General features: G+C 50.6%; 1 protein-coding gene and 1 long non-coding RNA gene across 2 annotated transcripts; both read left to right on the top strand.

Annotated features, from left to right (window-relative positions):
• The first annotated feature begins 552 nt into the window (after positions 1–552).
• On the top strand, positions 553–3,004 carry NRARP (NOTCH regulated ankyrin repeat protein). The gene has a single exon (XM_027557000.1). It carries the CDS (start codon positions 882–884, stop codon positions 1,224–1,226), a length of 345 nt encoding a protein of 114 aa, XP_027412801.1. The 5' UTR covers positions 553–881; the 3' UTR covers positions 1,227–3,004.
• Positions 3,005–4,552: 1,548 nt separating this feature from the next.
• LOC113901919 lies at positions 4,553–8,340 on the top strand. Its single transcript, XR_003513589.1, has 2 exons — positions 4,553–4,772; positions 6,741–8,340. It is a non-coding gene; the product is annotated as an uncharacterized LOC113901919 (long non-coding RNA).
• The last annotated feature ends 15,202 nt before the right edge of the window (positions 8,341–23,542 follow it).

The raw sequence follows: 23,542 nt of genomic DNA, 5'->3' as shown, positions 1-23,542 counted from the left end.
ATCGAGGCCCCCAGGGGAGCGATTCTCCAGCGGAAAGGCCCCGCGTGGTGTCCTGGAGTTGTCTCCCTCGGGGAAGTGTGTCCCACGGGCCGGGCTGGGCAGGCCTCGTCCCTGGAGCGCCTGTGGTGCTGGGGATGTGGAGGGTCCGCGGCTAGCACTCCAGGAGCGGGGAGCCAGACTGGGGGTCTCCACCCGAGCCCCGCCCCCGCGCCCACCCAACCAGAGGAGGCGGCCCTCGCGCCCCTCGGGGTCGCGCTCGGCCCCGGGCTGGGCCTGGTCTGTCCGCGCGCGGACCTTGGAATTCCCCGGGTGGCTAGAGGGAGCGTGGGAGGAGCGGCGGCGGAGACGCGGACCCCCGCCCACCCGCGGCCACCTGGCTCCCAGCCCCAAGCCACCGGCGGCCAGCGCCCCCTGCCGCGCGGCCGCCCCGCCGGACACGCCCCTCGCGGCCCCGCCCCGCGAGGGCGCTGCCCAATGGGCGGGCGGCGGGCGCGCGCGTCACGGGCGCCTATTGTCATGCAAATATAAAGGAGGTAAAAGGCGCCGGGGCGCGGCGGGCTGGCGAGTGCAGCGGCGCCTGGGGAGGCGCGTGGAGCCGCAGCTCGACAGCGCAGGGACCGGGAACGCGGCGCCGCTGCCCCGGCCGGGCCGGCCCCGCGAGCGCAGCGCCCGCCCCCGTTGCCCGCCCGCCGGGCGCGGCTGGATGTGGCGGGGGTCCCGAGTCGCCGGCCCCCGGCCCCCAGCGCCCGGAGCGCCCAGGGGTGGCGTGCGGGGCCCGGGGACGCCGCGCCTTCCATGCGCCGAGGCGCGCCCCGAGGCAGCCGGGGGCCCGCGCCGAAGCCGCCGCCCGCGCTGAGCCTCGGCCCGCGCCCGGCGGCAGCATGAGCCAAGCCGAGCTGTCCACCTGCTCGGCGCCGCAGACGCAGCGCATCTTCCAGGAGGCCGTGCGCAAGGGCAACACGCAGGAGCTGCAGTCGCTGCTGCAAAACATGACCAACTGCGAGTTCAACGTGAACTCGTTCGGGCCGGAGGGCCAGACTGCGTTGCACCAGTCGGTCATCGACGGCAACCTGGAGCTAGTGAAACTGCTGGTCAAGTTCGGCGCGGACATCCGCCTGGCAAACCGCGACGGCTGGAGCGCGCTGCACATCGCCGCGTTCGGCGGCCACCAGGACATCGTGCTCTATCTCATCACCAAGGCCAAGTACGCCGGCGGAGGCCGGTGATGCCGGTCCAGACCCCGGCCTGCACGCGGGCCCCGCGCGCGTCCTCCTTGCTGTACCTTCCCGCCAACTACCTCGGTGTGCGCCCGGCCCTCGGCGCCCGCGGCCACCACGAGTCCGGCGCGCACGTCCGTGCCCACGGTGGCCGCGCCCGCCCGCCCGCTCGCGGCCGGGGGCCGGGGCCGCCTCCCCCCCGCGGCCACCGGGGACCGGCCGGGGCCCTTCCCACGGCCCCGCCCGCCGCCGCGCGGGTGGGGGAGGAGCGCGGGCCCCAGCCCCTTTGAAATTTGAGTCTCGCCACCAGCAAGTTCGGAATCCCGAGACACCGGATCCTCCTGCTCGAAAAGTTTTCTCCTGAAGGTGGAAGGACCCGTGGCCGACGCGCGACGGAGGAGACGCTCTGCTGTTCCCGGGGCTCTAAACTATTTATCACGTGTGTGCATATTTGTGGGTGATGTTTGTGCGCCTGAATTTTGTGTTTGGAAAATATTGTGCGTGGTCAATGTGGTTAAGGGGGTGGGGGGTGGGCGGGGTGATGTACTTTTTTTTTTTAGTCTTAAAACTAAAAACTTGAGTCTTGTCATTTCTTGGTTGCACTGAAAATACCGCCCAGCCTGATGGTTCCCCGGCGCTGCTCCGTCCTCTCCGGCTTCTCCCCCTCAGCTCCCCTCCTCCGCCCGCCCCGCCTTCCCCTCTCTCACACACGATTCCGCGTGAGTTTTGGAAGCCCCGGGCCCCGCTCCGCCTTCTCCGGTGAGAGGCCGCCATCCGCCAAGCCTGCCGGTTTTCAGAGCTTCCGTGGGAGCCTGGGTGCTCGGGTGTGGCGGTGACGGAGGTGGGGATCAAGCCTTCCTAGTTAGTTCTATTATAGTTAACAGTCGATTGCACACTTTTTTAAAAAAAGTAAATGGATTTGCCACAATTAAATGTCATAACATTTATGACAATATAAAATATTAACATATTTTAAGCCAAGTTTTAGGTGTATTTTTTGAATCTTGGTTATAGACCCAATTTTAAAGGGCGTTGTATCCAGCGTTGTGAAGGCAACTGTACCCATATTTATATTTTTATAAAATGCCTATAAGACTGTGAATCTCTTGTGCTACTTGCCGAGTGAGCTGAAGGGCCGCTTTACCCCTCTTCAGCCTCCCAGAGCTTCCAGGACCCGATTCGAATCCGAAAGCCCTGCCAGGCGGGAGGGGCCGCGCGAGGACCCAGGCCGGAGGCCGTCCCTCTGCGTCACTCTTAGTCCCGAAAGGCGCCCTTCCTGGTCTCCGAGGTTCCAATTTTCTATGCAACCCCACACCCCGTGTTGTTTTGATCCTGAGAAATAAAAGGGAGGCTGAATTATTCAAATTTAAATGAGGCTTCCCCAGGGTAGAAGTGCTGCTGACCCTTCGTGCAAAAATGGGGAGCACTTGAGGACACAGGTGGGTGGAGGCCCTTTGTGCATGGCTGGTCAGATTTGGGCAGTCATCTGTGGCTTTTTATAAAACCTTGTGTGAGAAGAATATATTGATAATGTCAGTGAAAAGCAGACATTGAAACTGAGGCACAGATTACTCCAAAAGGAGTTTTTCTGTATATTTTTTCTAGATGCAAATACCTTAATTATGTTAATTAATGTTAAGACTTTCTAGGCTTACGTGGAAGCTGTGTATGGGTCTCGGTGTGATCACTTCTAACTGGATGAAGTCTGCAGCACATTCCTGAGTGTACGATATAGACTTGTAGCCCAGCATGAAAAATTTATAAATAAATTTTTCATTGATCTTTTTATATTAAAAAAAAGTCTGTTGGTTCTTGGGCTTGGCACGGGATGAGAGTCAGGCTGCAACGTGCTGTTTGCAGAGACGACCGCGCAGCACTTGGCTTGTCTCCACCGCAAGACAGAGCCTGGGAAGCTGGCTCTGGGCTGAGCTCAGAGGCACCGCAGTGGCCACGCACAGGGCTTGTGAGGACCCCGCCTGCCCACGTTCCAGCTGCAGGAGCACCCCAGGGTGCCTAGAGCCGCTTCCTCTGCTCCTGGCAAAGCAGCCAAGGCCTCCCCGTGGGAGTTCTACTTGAAACTCCCCCCCACCCACCCCAAAGCCAGCCTGCCAAAGACGCCTCTTGTCTCCATGCCCCCAGTTACTGTGGGTTTCTTCTGGACCACCTGCCGCACAGAAAGGGTACCCTTTAAATGTGGGGGAGCTTCTGATGACTGTAAGGTCCCTTCTTCCCCTCTGATCCCTGGTGCCTTCTGAGAGTTAAGGCCAGCATGCCCCAAGCAGCCACTACCCCAGGGCACAGACCCTGAAGGCGAAGGCGACTCTGGTCCACCCCTGGGGCTGGTATAGGAGGGGCTGCAGGGGATGGACAACCACCCCCTACTCCCCCAGCCCTCCTCCCCCTGCAAGAGCAGCCTGCCCAGAGGGGACTGAAAGCCAGGCCTCGAAGTTTTAACTTGACTGCGATGCAGGAGTTACAAGGTGACTCGTTCTTGTAAATCTTTCAGACACCCCTTCCAGAAGCCTGAGGGTGTCGGCTTCCCCTCAGGAGGGTTGTAGCTACATTTTGTTCCCAAGACACAAAGACCCATTGTCATTCCCCTGTTCCTGCTTTGCATCTCGAGCTCTGTTCTGCCCTGAGGATTTTCCAAGGGAATTTTCAGTTGGTTAAACAGACATTCCCGGACCCCGGCTGGTATTGGGCCGATGGTCTGGCTCCCTCCTAAGACACCACAGAGACGGACGGAATATTTGACGCAAATGAGCCCCCAGGGGAGGTGGTGTCTACCTGGCCACTCAGGCCAAGTGAGAAGATCTGCCCTGGGGGGAGGGGTGCCTGGCCCCAAAGGAAAAGGCGCTGCAGGAATTTGGACACTGTTGGGGCATCTGGCCTGGGTACTACCTGGCCACCCAAGTGGCTGGAACACGTCTCCACTTCCCACGCTGACACCGCAGGAGAAAGAGTCAAAGCTATCAACAAATGGAGAAGGGAGGGCGCAGGCTCCTGATGCAGGCCCCCAGCTGAGTGGTCAGGGCCGGGCGCTCACTGCAGGGGGTTGGCCAGCGCTTCACCTGGGGTCCCCACCACCCCGCCTCAGGCTTCGGATGTGGGAACAGCTCTTTAAGCCTCTTGGTGGCCCGGGTGACAAAGAGGTGCAGTGACCCCCGCAGCCCAGCCTCCAGGATCCCACGGTGCGTGTGAGGTGTGTGCGAGGAGGCCAGGCCTGCCGGCCAGGGCACCCCAGGGGGAGCGGTCTGGCAGGCAGCCCTTGGGCCTCTGGGAAGCCCCGGAGTGGCTGCCGTGGAGGAGGCAGACAGACCAGCGACCAAGGGCAGGGCCGGAGCCCTTCTCCCGGCCAGGACTGCTGGCAGCTCCTGGCCACTGTCAGGCTCTCTGACCTAAGCCCGGCGGAACTCAGGAAGTGTTTACTGTTGGAAGGGATGCCAGAGAGACCAGGAAATGCAGGCAAATGGTCAGCCAGAAAGAGTGATGTCCAAAGCCAGTGGGCGTGGGAGCCAGGACAGAGCCGGTCAGAGCTGAGAGCCCAGGCAGCCGGTGAGGAGGGCGAGGGGGCCGGGGGCCCTCCGGCTTTGCCCCGCAAAGGCCCTGCGGTCAGCACAGGGCGCTCAGCCGCGTGCACACGGGCAAGGGCCGCGGCCCGCAGCTCTGACCTGCCGGAGGCAAGTGCCTCCTCGGGCCGCATGGAGCCTGCCGGAGGAGGCCGGCCTACACCCGGCTTGCCAGGCTCTGGGGACAACTGGGAAACAAAGGCCGAGGCCAGAGTCTGCCCGCGCGGGCCGGGAGGTCTGGGAACCGCCGAGGGCTCCTCCGGAGGCCTCCCGGGCACCCCCTCCCGGGGCTCCTGGGTTTGGGGAGGCCCCTCCCCCACAGCCCCGCCGCGGCTGGCCCGGGCTCCCCTCCTCTCTGCCCGGCGCATTCTTCTGCTTGGCTGTACGTCGGGTCGTCGCGGCTCGCGTCCGTCTGTCGATCTTTCTTCTCGCGCCCCCTCCAAAGCCGCGGGCCCCATTCATTCCCGAGGCCTCTGCCCTTTCCTGCGCGCGGGTCCGCTCGGCGAGCAGCTGCTATGCTAATGAGGACGGGGCGGGGGGCGGCGGGGATCGGCGGGTGGGGGCGGCGAGGCTGCGGGGAGCGGGACGGGGGCACTCGCGGGGGGAGCCGGCGTGGCGAGGCAGTGGGGGGCGGCGGGGCAGTGGGGCCCGGCCGGGGCGGGGCGGGGGGCGGGCGCTCCCAGAGGCCCGATCTCTGCGTTCAGACCCCGCGGGGGCGCCTGCCCCGCGCACCCACTCGCGGGCCGAGGGGTGCGCGGGGTAGAGACCAGCTGTTATCTTGCTCTGGGGTCGCGGCCTGGGGAGGCCGGCTGGTTCTGGAGGCCCCCGACCCCGCGCCCACCGGTGTGCCCCTCGCAGGCGGGGGACTGGGCCGAGACGCGGAGCCGAACGGCCCCGCTGCCCCCCCGGCCCGGGTGGTTGGACGCGGCCCCCCCGGAGGCGGTGCCCCGGGGCCCGGGTCGCGGCGAAAGGGGACGGGGCGAGACGGCCGGAGAGGACGCGCGGCGTCCGAGGGGCGACGACGGCTGGAAGCGAGTGGCCTCTGAACCCGGCTCTCGGGGTCGGGGCGAAGCCGCCGGCGGCCGGGCGCCCACGAGCATGGACGGCGAGCAGCTCCGAAGGCCCGGCTCGGACCCGGGCGGGGAGGCCAGCGGCACGGGCTGTGCTGCCGCCCCGCGGCCGCCGCGGACACTGCGCCAGGGGCCGGGCTCCGGGGCCGCGCAACCTCCGCCTGCCGCGGACCCCGGGGGTCCTCTGCGCACCACCCTCGCGGGCCCGCAGCCCGCGACCTCGTCTTCTCCGAGGGGCCCGGGGCAGCTGAGGGCCGGGACTCGACGGTCAGGTTTCGAGCCGAAGGCGGTCGGGGTGGGCGCAGGCCTGGCTCGGGTGCCCGCGGCCGACAGCGCCCCGCAGCCCCCGGTCGGTCTCCGCTCCGGTGACAGCACCGGCCAGGCCGGGGGGCACCTTGTGGAGGGGAGGCCGCGGAGGGCCGCTGCCTGGCGGGTAGGGCGCTGGAGCAGGTCGGCGGTCCAAGGAAGGGGCAGCTGTGCTGACCCTATTGATGGACGTGAAAAATGTACAATTTTCAGTGTCCTGAGCTGAAGATTCGGGATCTTAGGGAGCACTGTAGCCCCGGAGACAGCTTCCCATAGCTCTGAGTGAGGGGCTGCTCCCTAACAGTGAGGGAGCAGCCACTATCCTTGTGACCTGGCGTGGGGGGTGGGGGGTGGGGGGAGCCCCCTGGGGGGGATGGTGAACACTCGTAGTGCTGCAGCCAAGCACACATTTCAGTAGAAGGTAGCTGGGAGCACTGATGGTTTTCTTGTTTTTCTATGTATGGAAAGACGCAAGAATGTGTCCACAAGTTTTCCTGAAATATATCTAACTCTCTAAGGGGCTCTTTTCCCAAAGCACAAAGGGCCTTATCCCGGCTTTCATCCTGAATTCCTTTCAGGGTGCACTGTAGGTCATGACTGCCGCGGCTGATGACTTGATCTTGGTACAGTCCATCACGGCTTCTACAGGCCCTGGAAAGAGACCCGGACCAGGCCCCGGGGAAGTGAGCCCATCACGGGCCTGGTGGAGTGACTGGCTGTAGTGTGCTGTTCTCCTATTTATGGTCAAAAGGGGAAGGAAGGACATTCCAGAGCCCCGGGCCACAAAGAGCGGACAGTCAGCAGGACACAGGATGAGCCCAAGCCCCGTGGACAGGGCCACCACGTGACTCACTTCAAGACACAGACTGCTGCCATCAGAACCATCAGGTCCAGCTGTGGGTGCTAGTCGAGCATCCACAGAGCCTGGAGCCCTAGCAGAGGGGGCCGGTGGTGGGCACGGCTCCGGCGGTCAGGGGAGGCTGGCCCTGGGACGGCAATCTCCCTGCCCTGCCCTCCATTCCACAGAAAGGGTCTGTGCTGGGCGTGACCGAGGAAAAGACTTCTCTCCCTGTCTGAACTCTCGCCTGGCTCAGAGGTGGGGCCTAGAGACCAGGTTTACCCCTGGTGGGTAAAATCTGCCTCTTCATGTCTGGGGGCCCCTCACTGGTACCCTGTGAACAAGAACACCCAAGGGAGCCAAGCCCAAACTGTCCTACAAACTTTCCAAAGGAATATAATATGTAAACAAGACAGAGTGTATTTCTCATCCTGAAGTTAGCGTAGCTGGTGTTGGGCTGGTATGTGGCATTAGGGTACAGACTGCTGTTCTGCTGGGTGGGCCTTTCATTCACATGGCTTAAAATGGCAGCCCTTATCCAGCCATCAAGACTACATTCCAGCCAACAGTCAGGGGCAGGGAGTGGGAGGGGAAGAGGCCTGGGCCTTCTCCTTCCAGGGCACTTTCTAGAAGCTGCTTTTGCTAAATCTCCTCACATCCCATTGGCTAGAACATAGTCACATGACCAACCTCACTGCAAGAGAGGCTGGGAAGGGTAGTCTTTATTTAGTGATGTGCCCGGCTTAAAGCAGGGCCAGAGGAGGAAGAGCTGCAGCCTTAGGGGCGCTCTGTCTCTGCCCGTGACTGCAGCGTCTAGGCCACGTCGTCAGGCAGGCTCGTCTGCGTCTTGTGCTCTGCCTTGTTCTTGCCCGACGGGAGGTTTGTGCTGAAGAACTTTCTAAGAATTAAAACTGTCCAACAGTGGCCTGAACAGATGAAAAGCGGAAGCACTCCTGGATGTGGGCGAGAGCCAGCCTCGTGGGCACTAGGAATTACACCTCCGGGGCCTGACAGATTACCCTTGCACCGCCCCTTGAGAACCCAGAAGCAGGGGCACCCGTCCCCTTCTCCAGCAGAGACCTGATGCTGCAGGGCAGGTGAGCAAGGTGCTGCTGTGTGGCCATCGGGAGGTGGGAGGCCGGGCCACGCTCGGGCACCCTGCTCCCCGAGTGCCCGGGGCAGGCCTGGGCACAGAGGAGGGTCAGCCTTTGCGCCCTGCTCCCTGTTCCCAGTTCGCCAGCCTCCCGCTCCCTTATCTCAGGGCAAAGTAATGAGTAACCCAGGACTTGGAGTTCTCAAGGCTATTTTGTCAATAAAGTTCTCCTTCTCAAGTGTCCCAAGACGTCTTTTGGGGCATGGCTTTTTTTCATTTTAATCAAGGTTGAAAGAAAATCGTTAAGTTTATCATTCACATTCCTAAAAATCAACTTTACTGTGGTGTAATCTACATACAATAAAATGCAGCCATTTAGAGTGTGATAAGTACGGACAGATGTGTGCACCCAGATAATCCACACAGCCCAAATACAGAGCATTCCCATCAGCCCCCACGTTTCTCGCAGCGGCTCCTCCTGCCCAGCCCCAGGTCACCGTAGCTCTCCCGGTGGGCTACAGGATCACCTACAACAGGCTGATGTGCACTTCCTGGATTTCTGAGCCCTCTACTGCACTCACCCAAGTTGCGGCAGTAACTTTGGAGAGGCGGGTAGGTCTTTTTATTTTTTATTTTTCCACTAGAAAAATCTGGCTGGTACCACACAAACACAGGATAGTTTTCATTGGTAGTATTTCTGTGAACAGAATTGTCCTAAATAAAAGTCCAGGCAGCACAGGGCCACCTCAGAGGGCCCAGGGAGGGTGGGCACGGACCCACCCCTTTCATTTTGAAAACACTCCATTCCTGTCTCTCGGGCACTGATCCTTAAGGACTGGGACTCTGACCCCAGGGTGCTTTTAGACAACCGTCTTATCAAGTTAACGTTTAGAAAATAAAACAGTACCCTGGGCATTTATCCAGAAAAGGTGAAAACTCTACTTCAAAAAGATGCACGCACCAGTGTCCTCAGCAGTGCCGTTATTTACACAACAGGGAAGGAGCCGCAGTGCTCACTGACGGTGGGGGGTTAAAGAGGGTGCGACACACACACACACCACACACGCGCGCGCACGCACACACATGCACGCACGCGTGCACACACACATGCATGCACGCGCACGCACACACATACACGCGCGCGCACGTGCACACGCATGCATGCACACACGTGCACGCACGCACACCCACACACATGCATGCAGGCACACACATGCACACACTGGAACAGTACTCAGCCCTAAAGAAGGATGAAACAGTGTTATTTGCAGCGATGTGGATGCACCTAGAGATGATCAGACAGGGAAAGACAAATATCATGCGATGTCACTTACATGTGGAATCTGAAATATGACACAGCTGAACTCATTGACAAAACAGAAAGACTCAGTGGAGACACTCGGTCGTGTCTGACTCTGTATGACCCTGGGGACTGCAGCACGCCAGGCTTCCCTGTCCATCACCAATTCCCGGAGCTTGCTCAGACTCATCTCCATTGAGTCGGTGATGCCATCCAATCTCATCCTCTGTCGTCCGCCTCTCCTTTCCTTCAATCTTTCCCATCTTCAGGGTCTTTTCCAATGAGTCAGTTCTTTGCATCAGGTGACCAAAGTATTGGAGCTTCAGCTTCAGCATCAATCCTTCCAATGAATATTCAGGACTGATTTCCTTTAGATAGACTGTTTGATCTCCATGCTGTCCAAGGGACATGTCTCAAGAGTCTCCTCCAACACCACAGTTCAAAGGCATCAGTTATTCAGTGCTCAGCTTTCTTTATGGTCCAACTCTCACATCCATACATGACTACTGGAAAAACCATAGCTTTGACTAGACAGACTTGTGTCAGCAAAGTAATATCTCTGCTTTTTAATACACTGTCCAAGGTTGTCATAGTTTTTCTTCCAAGGAGCAAGTGTCTTAATTTCATGGCTGCAGTCGCCATCTGCTGTGATTTTGGAGCTTCCTCCCCAAAATAAAGTCTGTTTCCATTGTTTCCCCATCTATTTGTGATGGGACCGAATGTGATGATCTTAGTTTTTTGAATATTGAGTTTTAAGCCAGCTTTTTTACTCTCCTCTTTCACCAGCATTAACAGGTTCTTCAGTTCCTCTTTGCATTCTGCCATAAGGGTGGTGTCATCTGCATATCTCAGGTTATTGATATTTCTCCTGGCAATCTTGATTCCAGCTTGGGCTTCATCCAGCCTGGCGTCTCTCATGATGTACTGTGCATATAAGTTAAATAAGCAGGGTGATGGTATACAGCCTGGATGTACCCCTTTCCCCATTAGGAACCAGTCTGCTGTTCCACGCCCAGTTCTAACTGTTGCTTCTTGACCTGCATACAGATTTCTCAGGAGGCAGGTCAGGTGGTCTGGTGTTCCCATCGCTTTAAGAATTGTCCAGTTTGTTGCGATCCACACGAAGGCTATAGCATAGCCAATGAAGCAGAAGTAGATGCTTTTCTGGAACTCTCTTGCTTTTTCTATGATCCAACAGATGTTGGCAATTTGATCTCTGGTTCCTCTGCCTTTTCTAAATCCAGCTTGAATATCTGGAAGTTCTCGGTTCAGGTACTGTTGAAGCCTGGCTTGGAGAATTTTGAGCATGACTTTACTAGTGTGTGAGATGAGTGCAATTGTGCGGTACTTTGAGCATTCTTTGGCATTGCCTTTCTTTGGGATTGGAATGAAAACTGACCTTTTCCAGTCCTGTGGCCACTGCTGAGTTTTCCAAATTTGCTGGCATATTGAGTGCAGCACTTTCACAGCAACATCTTTTAGGATTTGAAATAGCTCAGCTGGAATCCCATCACCTCCACTAGCTTTGTTTGCAGTGATGCTTCCTAAGGCCCACTGGGCTTCACGCTCCTGGATGTCTGGCTCTAGGGGAGTGATCACACCATCGTGATTATCTGAGTCATTAAGATCTTTTTTGTATAGTTCCTCTATGAGACTCACAGACAGAAATTGAACTTGGGACTTCCCTGGTGGCCCAATGACTAAGACTTTGGGCTCCCAATTCCGGAGGATGGGGTTCGATCCCTGAGCCAGGGAACTAAACCCCACATGCCACAAATAAGAGTTCCCATGCAGCAACTAAGATCTGACACAGCCAAATGCATCATCACTTAATTTAAAAAAACAGAAGATGATCAACCATACTTCAATAAAAAGTAATTATTTTAAAAATAAGACAAACCCCTACAAACTATGCATGAATCGGATAACTAATCAGAACCTGCTATACACAACAGGGAATCCTACTCAGTGCTCTGTAATAGCCTATTTGGGGAAAGAATCTAAAAACATCACACACGGTGCTGTTGATACACGCATGACTGACTCACCTCGCCAGACACCTGAGCCAACACACACGTAAATCAACTGCACTCCAATAAAAAAATGTACTAAAACTAAATAAAAAAGACAACCCCCCAACTTTTAAAATGGGTAGACCTGGAACAGACACTTCACACACACCCATGCATACGTGCTGCACACGTGCTACGTCACTTCAGTCGTGTCGCACTCTTGTGACCCTGTGGACCGTCACCCGCCAGGCTCCTCTGTCCATGAGATTCTCCAGGCAAGAATACTGGAGTGGGTTGCCATGCTGTCCTCCAGGGGATCTTCCTGATCCAGGGATGAAACCTGTGGCTCCTGCACTGCAGGCAGATTCTTTACCGTTGAGCCCCCTGGGAAGCCCTCATAAACACACATCAATACCAATGTTCAACAGGCATGTGAGGAAGTGCTCAGCGTGATCAGTCAGCAGGGTGACACACATCGAAACAGCAATCAAACGCCACCTGAGGCTAGACTGACCAATGGAAAGGCCCAGAACACCCAGCATGCGGGGGCTGAGTCCGCCGGATGCCCCACCCACGGCAGGAGGGTGTGCCAAACGGAGTGGTCACCACGGAAGTCCGTCCAGCAGTTCTCACAGAGGCAAGTATTCAGCTGCCCTTTGACCCCAAAGAAATAAAACATAAGAACACAAAATACATTCAAGAATCTTTGTAGAAGCTCTATTCCTTAGCACCCCAAACATCTGTCAAATTGTCATTTTAAAAATTGTGAGACTTTTCTAAAAAGGACCACAGTGGGAAGCTGGACATCGATGATGACTTCATATAATTCCGTTTCTACCAAGTTCTAGAGGTTTCATAACAGACAAAACCACCCTCTGGTGGAAAGTAGCTTCCCTGGTGTGGGGCGGGTGATGAGAAGGTGATGAGAATGTTCTCTAAGAGCGATGTGGGTCATAAACACACAGACTGTCACTGGTGTGTACACACTGGCATCTCAGTGTCTGTTCATTAGTCCTCGATTTAAATAAAAACAGCAGAATGCGGTGAACCCACATAATAAAGTGCTGTTATTGTCAGTTCAGTTCAGCCGCTCAGTCGTGTCCGACTCTTTGGGACCCCATGGACGGCAGCACACCAGGCTTCCCTGTCCATCACCAACTCCTGGAGCTCGCTCACACTCACATCCATCAAGTCGGTGATGCAATCCAACCACCTCATCCTCTGTCACCTCTTCCTCCCACCTTCAATCTTGCTCAATATCAGGGTCTTTACCAATGTCAGTTCTTCTCATCAGGTGGCCAAAATATCGGCGCTTCAGCTTCAGCATCAGTCCTTCCGATGAATGTCAGGACTGATTTCCTTTAGGATTGACTCGTTTGATCTCCTTGCAGTCCAAGGGACTCTCAAGAGCCTCCTCCAACACCACAGTTCAAAAGCATCAATTCTTCAGAGCTCAGCTTTCTTTATAGTCCAACTCTCACATTCATATATGACCACTGGAAAAACTATAGCTTTGACTAGACGGACCTTTGTTGGCAAAGTAACGTCTCTGCTTTTTAAGATGCTGTCTAGGTTGGTCATACCTTCTCTTTTAAGGAGCAAGCGCCTTTTAATTTCATTGCTTCAGTCACCATCTGAAGTGGTTTTGGAGCCCAAAAAATAAAGTCTCTCACTATTTCCATTACTTCCCCATCTATTTTCTGTGAACTGATGAAACCCCATGCCATGATCTTAGTTTTCTGAATGTTGAGCTTTAAGCCAACTTTTTCACTCTTCCCTTTCACTTTCATCAAGAGGCTCTTTAGTTTTTCTTCGATTTCTACCATAAGGGTGGTGTCATCTGCATATTTCAGGTTATTGATATTTCTCCTGGCAATCTTGATTCCAGCTTGGGCTTCATCCAGCCCAGCGTTTTTCATGATGTACTCTGCATATAAGTCAAATAAGCAGGGTGACAATATACATCCTTGACATACTCCTGTCCCAATTTGGAACCAGTCTGTTTTCCCATGTCCAGTTCTAACTGTTGCTTCTTGACCTGCATACAGATTTCTCAGGAGGCATTAAGGTGGTCTGGTATTCCCATCTTTTTAAGAATTGTCCACAGTTTGTTGTGATCCACACAGTCAAAGGCGGTGGGTAGTCAATAAACAAGAAGTAAATATTTTCTGGGAACTCTCTTGCTTTTTTGATGATCCCCGGATGTTGGCAACTTGATCTCTGGTTCCTCTGCCTTTTCTAAATCCAGCTTGAACATATGGAAGTTCTCAGTTCACATGCTGTTGAAGCCTAGCTTGGAGAATTTTGAGCATTACTTTGCTAGTGTATGAGATGAGTGCAATTGTGCAGTAGTTTGAACATTCTTTGGCATTGCCTTTCTTTGGGATTGGAATGAAAACTGACCTTTTCCAGTCCTGTGGCCACTGCTGAGTTTTCCAAGTTTGCTGGCATATTGAGTGCAGCACTTTCACAGCATCATCTTTCAGGATTTGAAATAGCTCAACTGGAATTCCATCACCTCCACTAGCTTTGTTCGTAGTGATGTTTCCTAAAGCCCACTTGACTTCGCATTCCAGGATATCTGGCTCTAGGTGAGTGATCACACCATCGTGGTTATCTGAGTCATTAAGATCTTTTTTTGTACAGTTCTCTGTATTCTTGCCACCTCTTCTTAATATCTTCTGCTTCTGTTAGATCCCATACCGCTTCTGTCCTTTATTGTGCTCATCTTTGCATGAAATATTCCCTTGGTATCTCTAATTTTCTTGAAGAGATCTCTAGTCTTTCCCATTCTATTATTTTCCTCTATTTCTTTGCATTGATCACTGAGGAAGGCTTTCTTACCTCCTTCTATTCTTTGGAACTCTGCATTCAGATGGATAGATCTTTCCTTTTCTCCTTTGCCTTTAGCTTCTCTTCTTTTCTCAGCTATTTGTAAGGTCTCTTCAGACAACCATTTTGCCTCTTTGCATGTCTTTTTCTTGGGGATGGTCTTGATCCCTGTCTCCTGTACAATGTCACGAACCTCCATCCATAGTTCTTAAGGCACTCTGTCTATCAATCCTAATCCCTTGAATCTATTTGTCACTCCCAGGGTATAACCATAAGGGATTGGAGTTAGGTCATACCTGAATGGTCTAGTGGTTTTCCCTACTTTCTTCAATTTAAGTCTGAATTTGACAATAAGGATTTCATGATCTGAGCCACAGTCAGCTCCCAGTCTTGTTTTTGTTTTTAAATTATTTTTAATGAAGGATAATTGCTTTATAGAATTTTGTTGTTTTCTGTCAAACCTCAACAGGAATCAGCCATAGGTATACATATATCCCCTTCCTTTTGCACCTCCTCCCATGTCCCACCCAATCCCACCCCTCTAGGTTGATACAGAGCCCCTCTTTGAATTTCCTGAGCCATACAGCAAATTCCTGTTGACTATCTATTTTACAGATGGTGATGTAAGTTTCCATGTTACTCTCCATACATCTCACCCCCTCCTCCCCTCTCCCCATCTCCATAAGTCTGTTCTCTATGTCTGTTTCTCCATTGCTGCCCTTTGCAAATCAATTCTTCAGTACCATTTTTCTAGATTCCTATATATGCGATAGTATACGATGTTTCTCTTTCTCTTTCTGACTTACTTCATTCTGGATAATAGGCTCTAGGTTCGTCCGCCTCATTAGAACTGTCTCAAATGCGTCCCTTTACGACTGGGTAGCATCCCAGCGTGTATATGTGCCACTGCTTCTCTAGCCATCCCTCTGTTGATGGGCATCTAGTTGCTTCCGTGTTCCGGCTATTGCAAAGAGAGCTGCAGTGAACCAGGGGATGCCTGCGTCTCTTCCAGCCTCAGGGTGCCTGCCTAGGAGTGGGACTGCTGGCTCCTGTGGTGGTTTTACTACTAGTTCTTAAGGACTCTCCTCACCGTCTTCCATAGTGGCTGCCTCAATTTACATTCCCACCGACCGTGCAAGAGCGTTCCCTTTTCTCCACCCTCTCTAGCATTTACTGTCTGTAGACTCTTTGATGATGGCCATTCTGATCAGTGTGAGGTGATATCTCATTGTAGTGTTGATTTGCATTTCTCTGACAATGAGCGATGCTGAACATCTTTTCATGGGTTTGTCAGCCACCTGAATGCCTTCTTTGGAGAAATGTCTGTGTAGGCCTTTCCCCACACTTTGATTGGGTTGTTTGTTTTTCTGGTATTGAGTTGTCTGAGCTGCTTGTATATTTTGGAAATTAATCCGTTGTCAGTTGTTTCCTTTGCTTTATGTCCTCCCGTTCTGAGGCTTGTCTTTTCACCTTGTTTGCAGTTTCCTTTGCTGTGCAAAAGCTCTTAAGTTTAATCAGGTCCCACTTGTTTGTTTTTTATTTTATTTTCATTACTCTAGGAGGTGGATCATAAAAGATATTGCTTTATGTCATCAAGTGTTCTGCCTATGTTCTCCTCTAAGGGTTTTATTGTTTCTGGTCTTACATTTAGGTCTTTAATGCATTTTGAGTTGATCTTGTGTAGGTGTTAGGAAGTGTTCTAATTTCATTCTTTTACATGTAGCTGTCCAGTTTTCCCAGCACCATTTACTGAGAGGCTGTCTTTGCCCCATTGTATATTCTTGCCTCCTTTGTCAAAAATAAGGTACCCATAGGTGCATGGGTTATTTCTGGGCTTCCCATCTGTTCTGTTGGTCTATATTTCTGTTTCTGTGCCAGTGCCATACTGTCTTGATGACTGTAGCTTTGTGGCATAATCTGAAGTCAGGAAGGTTGATTCCTCCAGCTCCATTCTTCCTTCTCAAGACTGCTTTGGCTATTTGGGGTCTTTTGTGTTTCCATATGAATTGTGAAATTTTTTGTTCTAGTTCTGTGAAAAATGCCATTGGTAATTTGGTAGGGATCACACTGAATCTGTAGATTGCATTTGGTAGTACAGTCATTTCCCCAGGAACGTGGACTCTCTCTCCATCTGTTTATGTCATCTTTGATTTCTTTCATCAGTGTCTTATAATTTTCTGTGTACAGTTCTTTTGTCTCCTTAGGTAAGTTCATTCCTAGACATTTTATTCTTTTTGTTGCAATGGTGAATAGGATTGATTCCTTAATTTCTCTTTCTGATTTTTTATTGTTAGTATATAGAAATGAAAGTGATTTGTGTGTATTGATTTTGTATCCTGTGACTTTGCTAAATTCACTGATTAGCTCTAGTAATTTTCTGATAGTATCTTTAGGGTTTTCTATGTACAGTATCATATCATCTGCAAGCAGGGATAGCTTTACTTCTTCTTTTCCAATATGGATTCCTTTAATTTCTTTTTATTCTCTGGTTGCTGTAGCTGGGACTTCCAAAACTATGCTGAATAATAGTGGTGAAGGTGGACACCCTTGTCTTGTTCCTGATCTTAGAGGGAATGCTTTCAGTTTTTCATCATTGAGAATAATGTTTGCTGTGGGCTTATCATATATGGCTTTTACTATGTTGAGGTAGGTTCCTTCTATGCCCATTTTTTGAAGAGTTTTAATCATAAATGGATGCTGAATTTTGTCAAAGGCTTTTTCTGCATCTATTGAGATTATCATATGGTTTTTACCTTTTAATTTGTTAATATGGTGTATCACATTGATTGATTTGCATATATTGAAGAATCCTTGCATCCCTGGAATAAACCTAACTTGATCATGGTTTATGAGCTTTTTAACATGCTGTTGAATTCCATTTTCTCAGGTTTTGCTGAGGGTTTTTGCACCTCTGCTCATCATTGATGTTGGCCAGTAGTTTTCTTTTTTGTGTTGTCTTCACCTGGTTTTGGTATCAGGGTGATGGTGGCCTCGCAGAATGAGTTTAGAAGTGTTCCATCCTCTGCAATTTTTTGGAAGAGTTTTAGAGGGATAGGCATTAGCTCTTCTCTAAATGTTTGACAGAATTCTCCTGTGAAGCCATCTGGTCCTGGGCTTTTGTTTTTTGGGAGATTTTTTATCACAGCTTCAATATCAGTGCTTGTAATTGGGTTGTTCATAATTTCTATTTCTTCCTGGTTCATTCTTGAAAGATTGAGCTTTTCTAAGAATCTGTCCATTTCTTCCAGGTTATCCATTTTATTGTGATATAGTTGTTCATAATGGTCTCTTATACACCTTGCTATTTCTGCAGTGTCTGTTGTAACATCTCCTTTTTCATTTCTAATTTTGTTGATTTGATTCTTCTCTCTTTTTTTCTTGATAAGTCTGGCTAAAGGTTTGTCAATTTTGGTTATCTTGTCAAAGAACCCACTTTTAGTTTTATTAATCTTTACTATTCTTTCATTTATTTTTCCATTTGTTTCTGCTCTTTTATGATTTCCTTCCTTCTGCTATGGGGGGGGGGGGGGTTGTTCTTCTTTTTTCAGTTGTTTTAGGTGTAAAGTTAGGTTGTCTATTCAACGTTGTTCTTGTTTTTTGACGTAGGATTGCATTGCTATCAACTTCCCTCTTAGAGCTGCTTTTGCTGCATCCCATAAGTTTTTGGTTGTCATGTTTTCATTACCATTTCTAGAAATTTATTTCCCTTTTTATTTCTTCAGTAACCTGTTATTTAGAAATGTGTTGTTTAATCTTCATGTGTTTGTGTTTTTACAGGTTTTTTTCTTGTAATTGATATCTAGTCTCAGAGCATTGTGGTTGGAAAAGATGCTTGATACGATTTCAATTTTCTTAAATTTACTGAGGTTTGATTTGTGACCCAAGATGTGGTCTGTCCTGGAGACTGTTTCATGTGCGCTTGAGAAGAAGGTGTGTTCTGCATTTGGATGGAATGTCCTGAAGATATGAGATCCATCTCATCTAATGTGTCATTTAAGACTTGTGTTTCCTTATTAATTTTGTTTTGATGATCTGCCCACTGGCGTGAGTGGGTGGTAAAGTCTCCTGCTACTATTGTGTTACTGTTAATTTCTCCTTTTATGTCTGTTAGTGTTTGTCTTATGTACTGAGGTGCTCCTATGTTGGGTGCATAGATATTTACAATTGCTATGTCTTCCTCTTGGACTGATCCCTTGATCATTATATAGTGTCCTTCCTTATCTCTTGTACTCTTCTTTATTTTAAGGTCTATTTTGTCTGATATGAGGATTGCTACTCCAGCTTTCTTTTGCTTTCCATTTGCATGCAAGATATTTCTCCATCCTCTAACTTTCAGTTTATATGTGTCTTTAGGTCAGAAGTGGGTTTCTGGTCAGCATATATGTGGATCTTGTTCTTGTGTCCATTCAGCCAGTCCATGTCCTTTGGTTGGAGCATTTAATCCATTTATATTTAAAGTTATTATTGATATATATGTTCCTACTACCATTTTCTTTATTGTTTGGGGTTTGATTTTGTAGCTCTTTTACTTGTCTTGCATTTCTTGACTATAGAAGTCCCTTTAATATTTGTTGTAAAACTGGTTTGGTGGTACTGAATTCTCTCAACTTTTGCTTGTCTGAAAAGCTTTTGTTTTCTCCATCAATTTTGAATGAGATCCTTGCCAGGTAGAGTAATCATGGTTGCAGAATTTTCCCTTTCAGTACTTTAAATATATCCTGCCATTCCCTTCTGGCCTGCAGAGTTTCTGCTGAAAGATCAGCTGTTCAATGTATGGGGTTTCCCTTGTATATTACTTGTTGCTTTCCGTTGTTGCTTTTAATATTCTTTCTTTGTGTTGAGTCTTTGTTAGTTTGATTAGCGTGTGTCTTGGCATGTTTCTCCTTGGGTTTATCCTGTATGGGACTCTGTGCCTTTTGGACTTGATTGACTATTTCCTTTTCCATGTTGGGGAAATTTTCAACTACAATCTCTTCAAATATTTTCTCATACCCTTTCATTTCCTCTTCTTATTCTGAGACCCCTATAATACAAATGTTGGTGCATTTGATATTGTCCCAGAGGTCTCTGAGACTATCTTCAGTTCTTTTCATTCTTTCTACTTTATTCTGATCTGCAGAAGTTATTTGCACCATTTTATCTTCCAGCTCACTGATTCGTTCTCCTGCTTCAGATAGTCTGCTATTTATTCCTTCTAGAGTATTTTTAATTTCAGTGATTGTGTTGTCTGTCTCTGTGTGGTTATTCTTTAGTTGTTCTTGGTCTTTGTTAATTGATTCTTGCATTTTACCCATTCTGTTTTGAAGGTTTTGGATCATCTTTATTATCATTATTCTGAATTATTTTTCAAATAGTTTGCCTACTTCTTCCTCATTCCTTTGGACTTCTGTGTTTCTAGTTTGTTATTTCATTTGTGCAGTATTTCTCTGCCTTTTCATTACTTTTTTAACTTATTGTGTTTGAGGTCTCCTTTACCCAGGCTTCAAGGTTGGATTCTTTCTTCCTTTTGAAGAAAGATTGGTGCAGTGGTTTGTGTAAGCTTCTTATAGAGTGAGATTTGAGCTGAGTTTTTTTTTTCCCTCCGATGGGCAAGGCTGAGAGAGGCGGTAATCTTGTCTGCTGATGATTGGTTTGTATTTTTGTTTTGTTTGCTGTTTGGATGAGGCGTCCTGCACGGCCTGCTGCTGGTGGTGGGGTGATGCTGGGTCTTGTGTTCAGGTGGTTTCCTTTGTGTGAGTTCTCACTATTTGATACTCCTTACGGTTAGTTCTCAGAGAAGGCGATGCACCCCACTCCAGTACTCTTGCCTGGAAAATCCCATGGGCGGAGGAGCCTGGTGGGCTGCATGCAGTCCATGGGGTCGCAAAGAGTCAGACATGGCTGAGCGACTTCACTTTCACTTTTCACTTTCACGCATTGGAGAAGGAAATGGCAACCCACTCCAGTGTTCTTGCCTGGAGAATCCCAGGGACGGGGGAGCCTGGTGGGCTGCCGTCTGTGGGGTCGCACAGAGTCGGACACGACTGAAGCGACTTAGCAGCAGCAGCAGCAGCAGCAGGGCTAGTTCTCTGATAGTCTAGGGTCTTAGAGTCAGTGCTCCCACTCTAAAGGCTCAGGGCTTGATCTCTGGTCAGAAACAAAGATTCCACAAGTGGTTTGTTATGGCTTTAAGTGAGAGTAAAACAAATATCCAAAACCAAGAAACCAAAGATAAACCCCAGACAAATGGCAGTTACAAAATCAGGCAAATAATAATGAAAATAATGGAATATACACATATACATATACACCTATAAGCAAAACCAAAAGAGTCCAACAAAAATAAAGCACAATAGATTGACCTGATGAACAAAGGAAACCAAAAGTTATATCTCCCAGTTAAGAACAAAGCTAACTAAGCACACACTGGAAAACAAAACTGAAGCAAGGTGCCAAGGCGGGGAATAAAGCAATGGAAACAAAAACTAAAAAATATGTTGAGGGGAAAGGAAAGAAAGAAAAGAAGGAAAGAATAGATATGCAAAGTTAAATAGAGGTAGATAAGATTTATATACATTAAAGATTAGCTTCAAGGAGAAAAGAACAGTAGGAAAGCAAACAAGGGAATAAATGTAGAAAAAATAATAATAGGTTTGAAAAAAATTTTTAAAAGAGGAAGAGGAAAGAAAAAAAAAAAAGGAAAACTCCACAAAGCTGCAAAAGCCTAATGTAGAGGCAGAGATTTATAACGACAATAAAAAGTGTGATTGAAAAGAAAAAAAGAAACTCTAAAGTTTAATTAGATTTCATAGTGCCAATAAAACTGACAACTACAAGAAGGGGGGGAAAAAAAGGAAAGAAAAAGAAAAAAAATCCAAAAGAAACTACAGAACAAGTCAAAACATAAGAATAAGAAATGTTTTCTTGAGTCACTGCTGTCAGCGTCCTTCCCTCGCTGGGACTCACGGTCCACCCCACCTCGCTAGGACGCCCTCCAGCGCTGTGCTGGTCTCTGGACCTGCTGTGGGCAGCTCAGATTCTAAACTGGTCCTACTCCTGTGTGTTCTTGCCTCCAGTGTCCACAGCTATCAGAACCGCATTTTCTTTTGTGAGAGCTCTCAGTGTCCTTTTATATATTCCGTAGACACAGAGTCTGCCTAGTTGATCGTGTGGATTTAACCTGCAGCTTGTACAGCTGGTGGGAAGGTTGTGGTTCTTCTTCCTTAGCCACACTGCCCCTGGGTTTCAACTGTGGTTTTATTCCCACCTCTGCATGTGGGTCATCCACTGGGGTTTGCTCCCGAGGCTGCCCTGGAGGACTTGGGTTTGCCCCTGTGAGGGCCCGGTGTAGAGGAGGTGCAGCTGCTTGGGTCGCAGGGTTCTGGCAGCACCAGGTACTCAGGGCGGGTGGCAGCCAGGGTAGTAGGAAATACAGTGCTCTAGACGGGTACAGCAACCAGTATCGGCCAATACACTCCAGGATTCTTGCCTGGACAACTCCCCTCCTCCCTGACAGAGATGCCTGGCAGGCCACAGTCCACAGGGCAGCAAAGAGTTGGACACAACTGAAGTGACCCCGTGTGAATACATGCAAGACATTTCGTGCTGGTGGCAGCTCTGCCCCAGTGAGGGCTGAGCGTGAAGGTGGCGCAGCTGCTTCGGTCGCAGGGACCCTGGTGGTGCCAGGTGTGCAGCGACACAGACTGCCTCCGCTGCAGGACTTATGGGCCGATCAGAGTCTTTTTTCGAGCCTCTTGTAGCTGGCGATCAGAAGGCCTCTTTGGCCAGTCTTTCTCCATAGCTTTGCCCATTCAGGCACTTAGAGGGCTCCCTCGCCTGGGGTCCTTCTCTGTTGTTTGGCGCGTCAGGCACATAGAGGGCCCCCCTGGGTGGGGTCCTACTCTGTAGATGGGTGCATCAGGCACTTAAAGGGGCACCCTGGGTGGGGTCCTGCTCTGTGGTTCCGTGCGTCAGGAGTTTGGTGGGCCAGCCTCTCTACTGTTCAGCTGCAGATGCTGGCTGTGGGGAGAGAGGCTATGGGGATGGCTCCACCCCCTACACGTGACTCAGCAGTGTCGCCGTGCTTCCATGGCTGCCTGGCTTTCCTCCACAGGCATTTCCCCCCACGATCTCCTCCCTCACATCCCCTCGATCCATCTCTCCACAGTCAACAGCAGCCCTCGCCCTGGGGTTGCTCCACAGTCCCTAAGCTCCAGCTCCCAGCCACTGCACCTTCCAAGGGACGTGCGTCCCTGTCCGGGGTACGTAGGGCTGCGGCAAGGACTGTCGGTTCTCATCCCACTTAGGCTGTCGCAGCTCAGCTGTTTCACTCTCAGCCTTAAATGTTTCTCCTCTGACTCAGACAATTGCCCCGATGCAGGGATCAGACCCCTGCTTCAGCCCCCCAACCCGCGAGGGCAGGTCCACTCCTAGTAACGCTCCTGTCTTCCCCGCTATTTCCTGCATCCTCCCGAGTTTTGCGTGGTTCCGTATATTCTTTTCTGCTGCTCGGGTCCTCCTGTTGGCTCTCAGCTGGTGCTCCACACGCACGTCTGTGTCTGAAGGTGTGTTCCTGCTGTGTTCATGGAGAGAGACGTGCTCCACGTCCACCTACTCCTCCGCCATCTTGCACAGCCTGCTCTTTTTGCTGACTGTATAGAGCTTCTCCATCTTTGGCTGCAAAGAGTATGATCAATCTGATTTTGGTGTTGACCATCTGGTGATGTCCATGTGTAGTCTTCTCTTGTGTTGTTGGAAGAGGGCGTTTGGTGGCTCAGACGGTAAAGCATCTGCCTGCAATGCAGGAGACCCTGGTTCGATTCCTGGGTCGGGAAGATCCCCTGGAGAAGGAAACGGCAATCCACTCCAGCACTCTTGCCTGGAAAATCCCGTGGACGGAGGAGCCTCATAGGTTACAGTCCATGGGATCGCAAAGAGTCGGACACGACTGAGCGACTTCACTTTCACTTTCACAGTGCGTTCTCTTGGCAAAACTCTGTTAGCCTTTGTCCTGCTTCATTCTGTACTTCAAGGCCAAACTTGCCTGTTACTCCAGGTATCTCTTGACTTCCTACTTTTGCATTCCAGTCTCCTATGATGAAAAGGACATCTTTTTTGGGTGTTAGTTCTAGAAGGTCTTGTAGGTCTTCATAGAACCGTTCAGCTTCTTCAGCATTACTGGTTGGAGCATAGACTTGGATTACTGTGATATGGAATGGTTTGCCTTGGAAATGAACAGAGATCATTCTGTCGTTTTTGAGACTGCATCCAAGTACTGCATTTCAGACTCTATTGTTGACTATGAGGGCTACTCCATTTCTTCTAAG

The sequence above is a fragment of the Bos indicus x Bos taurus genome, chromosome 11 (genome assembly GCF_003369695.1).
Source record: "Bos indicus x Bos taurus breed Angus x Brahman F1 hybrid chromosome 11, Bos_hybrid_MaternalHap_v2.0, whole genome shotgun sequence".
Lineage (NCBI taxonomy): Eukaryota > Metazoa > Chordata > Mammalia > Artiodactyla > Bovidae > Bos > Bos indicus x Bos taurus.
The sequence above is the reverse complement of the archived record's forward strand: the minus strand, read 5'-3'. Positions and strand labels throughout refer to the sequence as shown.

Coding starts and splice junctions, on each gene's coding strand:
- NRARP (XM_027557000.1), top strand. CDS start 882: ATGAGCCAAGCCGAGCTGTCCACCTGCTCGGCGCCGCAGACGCAGCGC.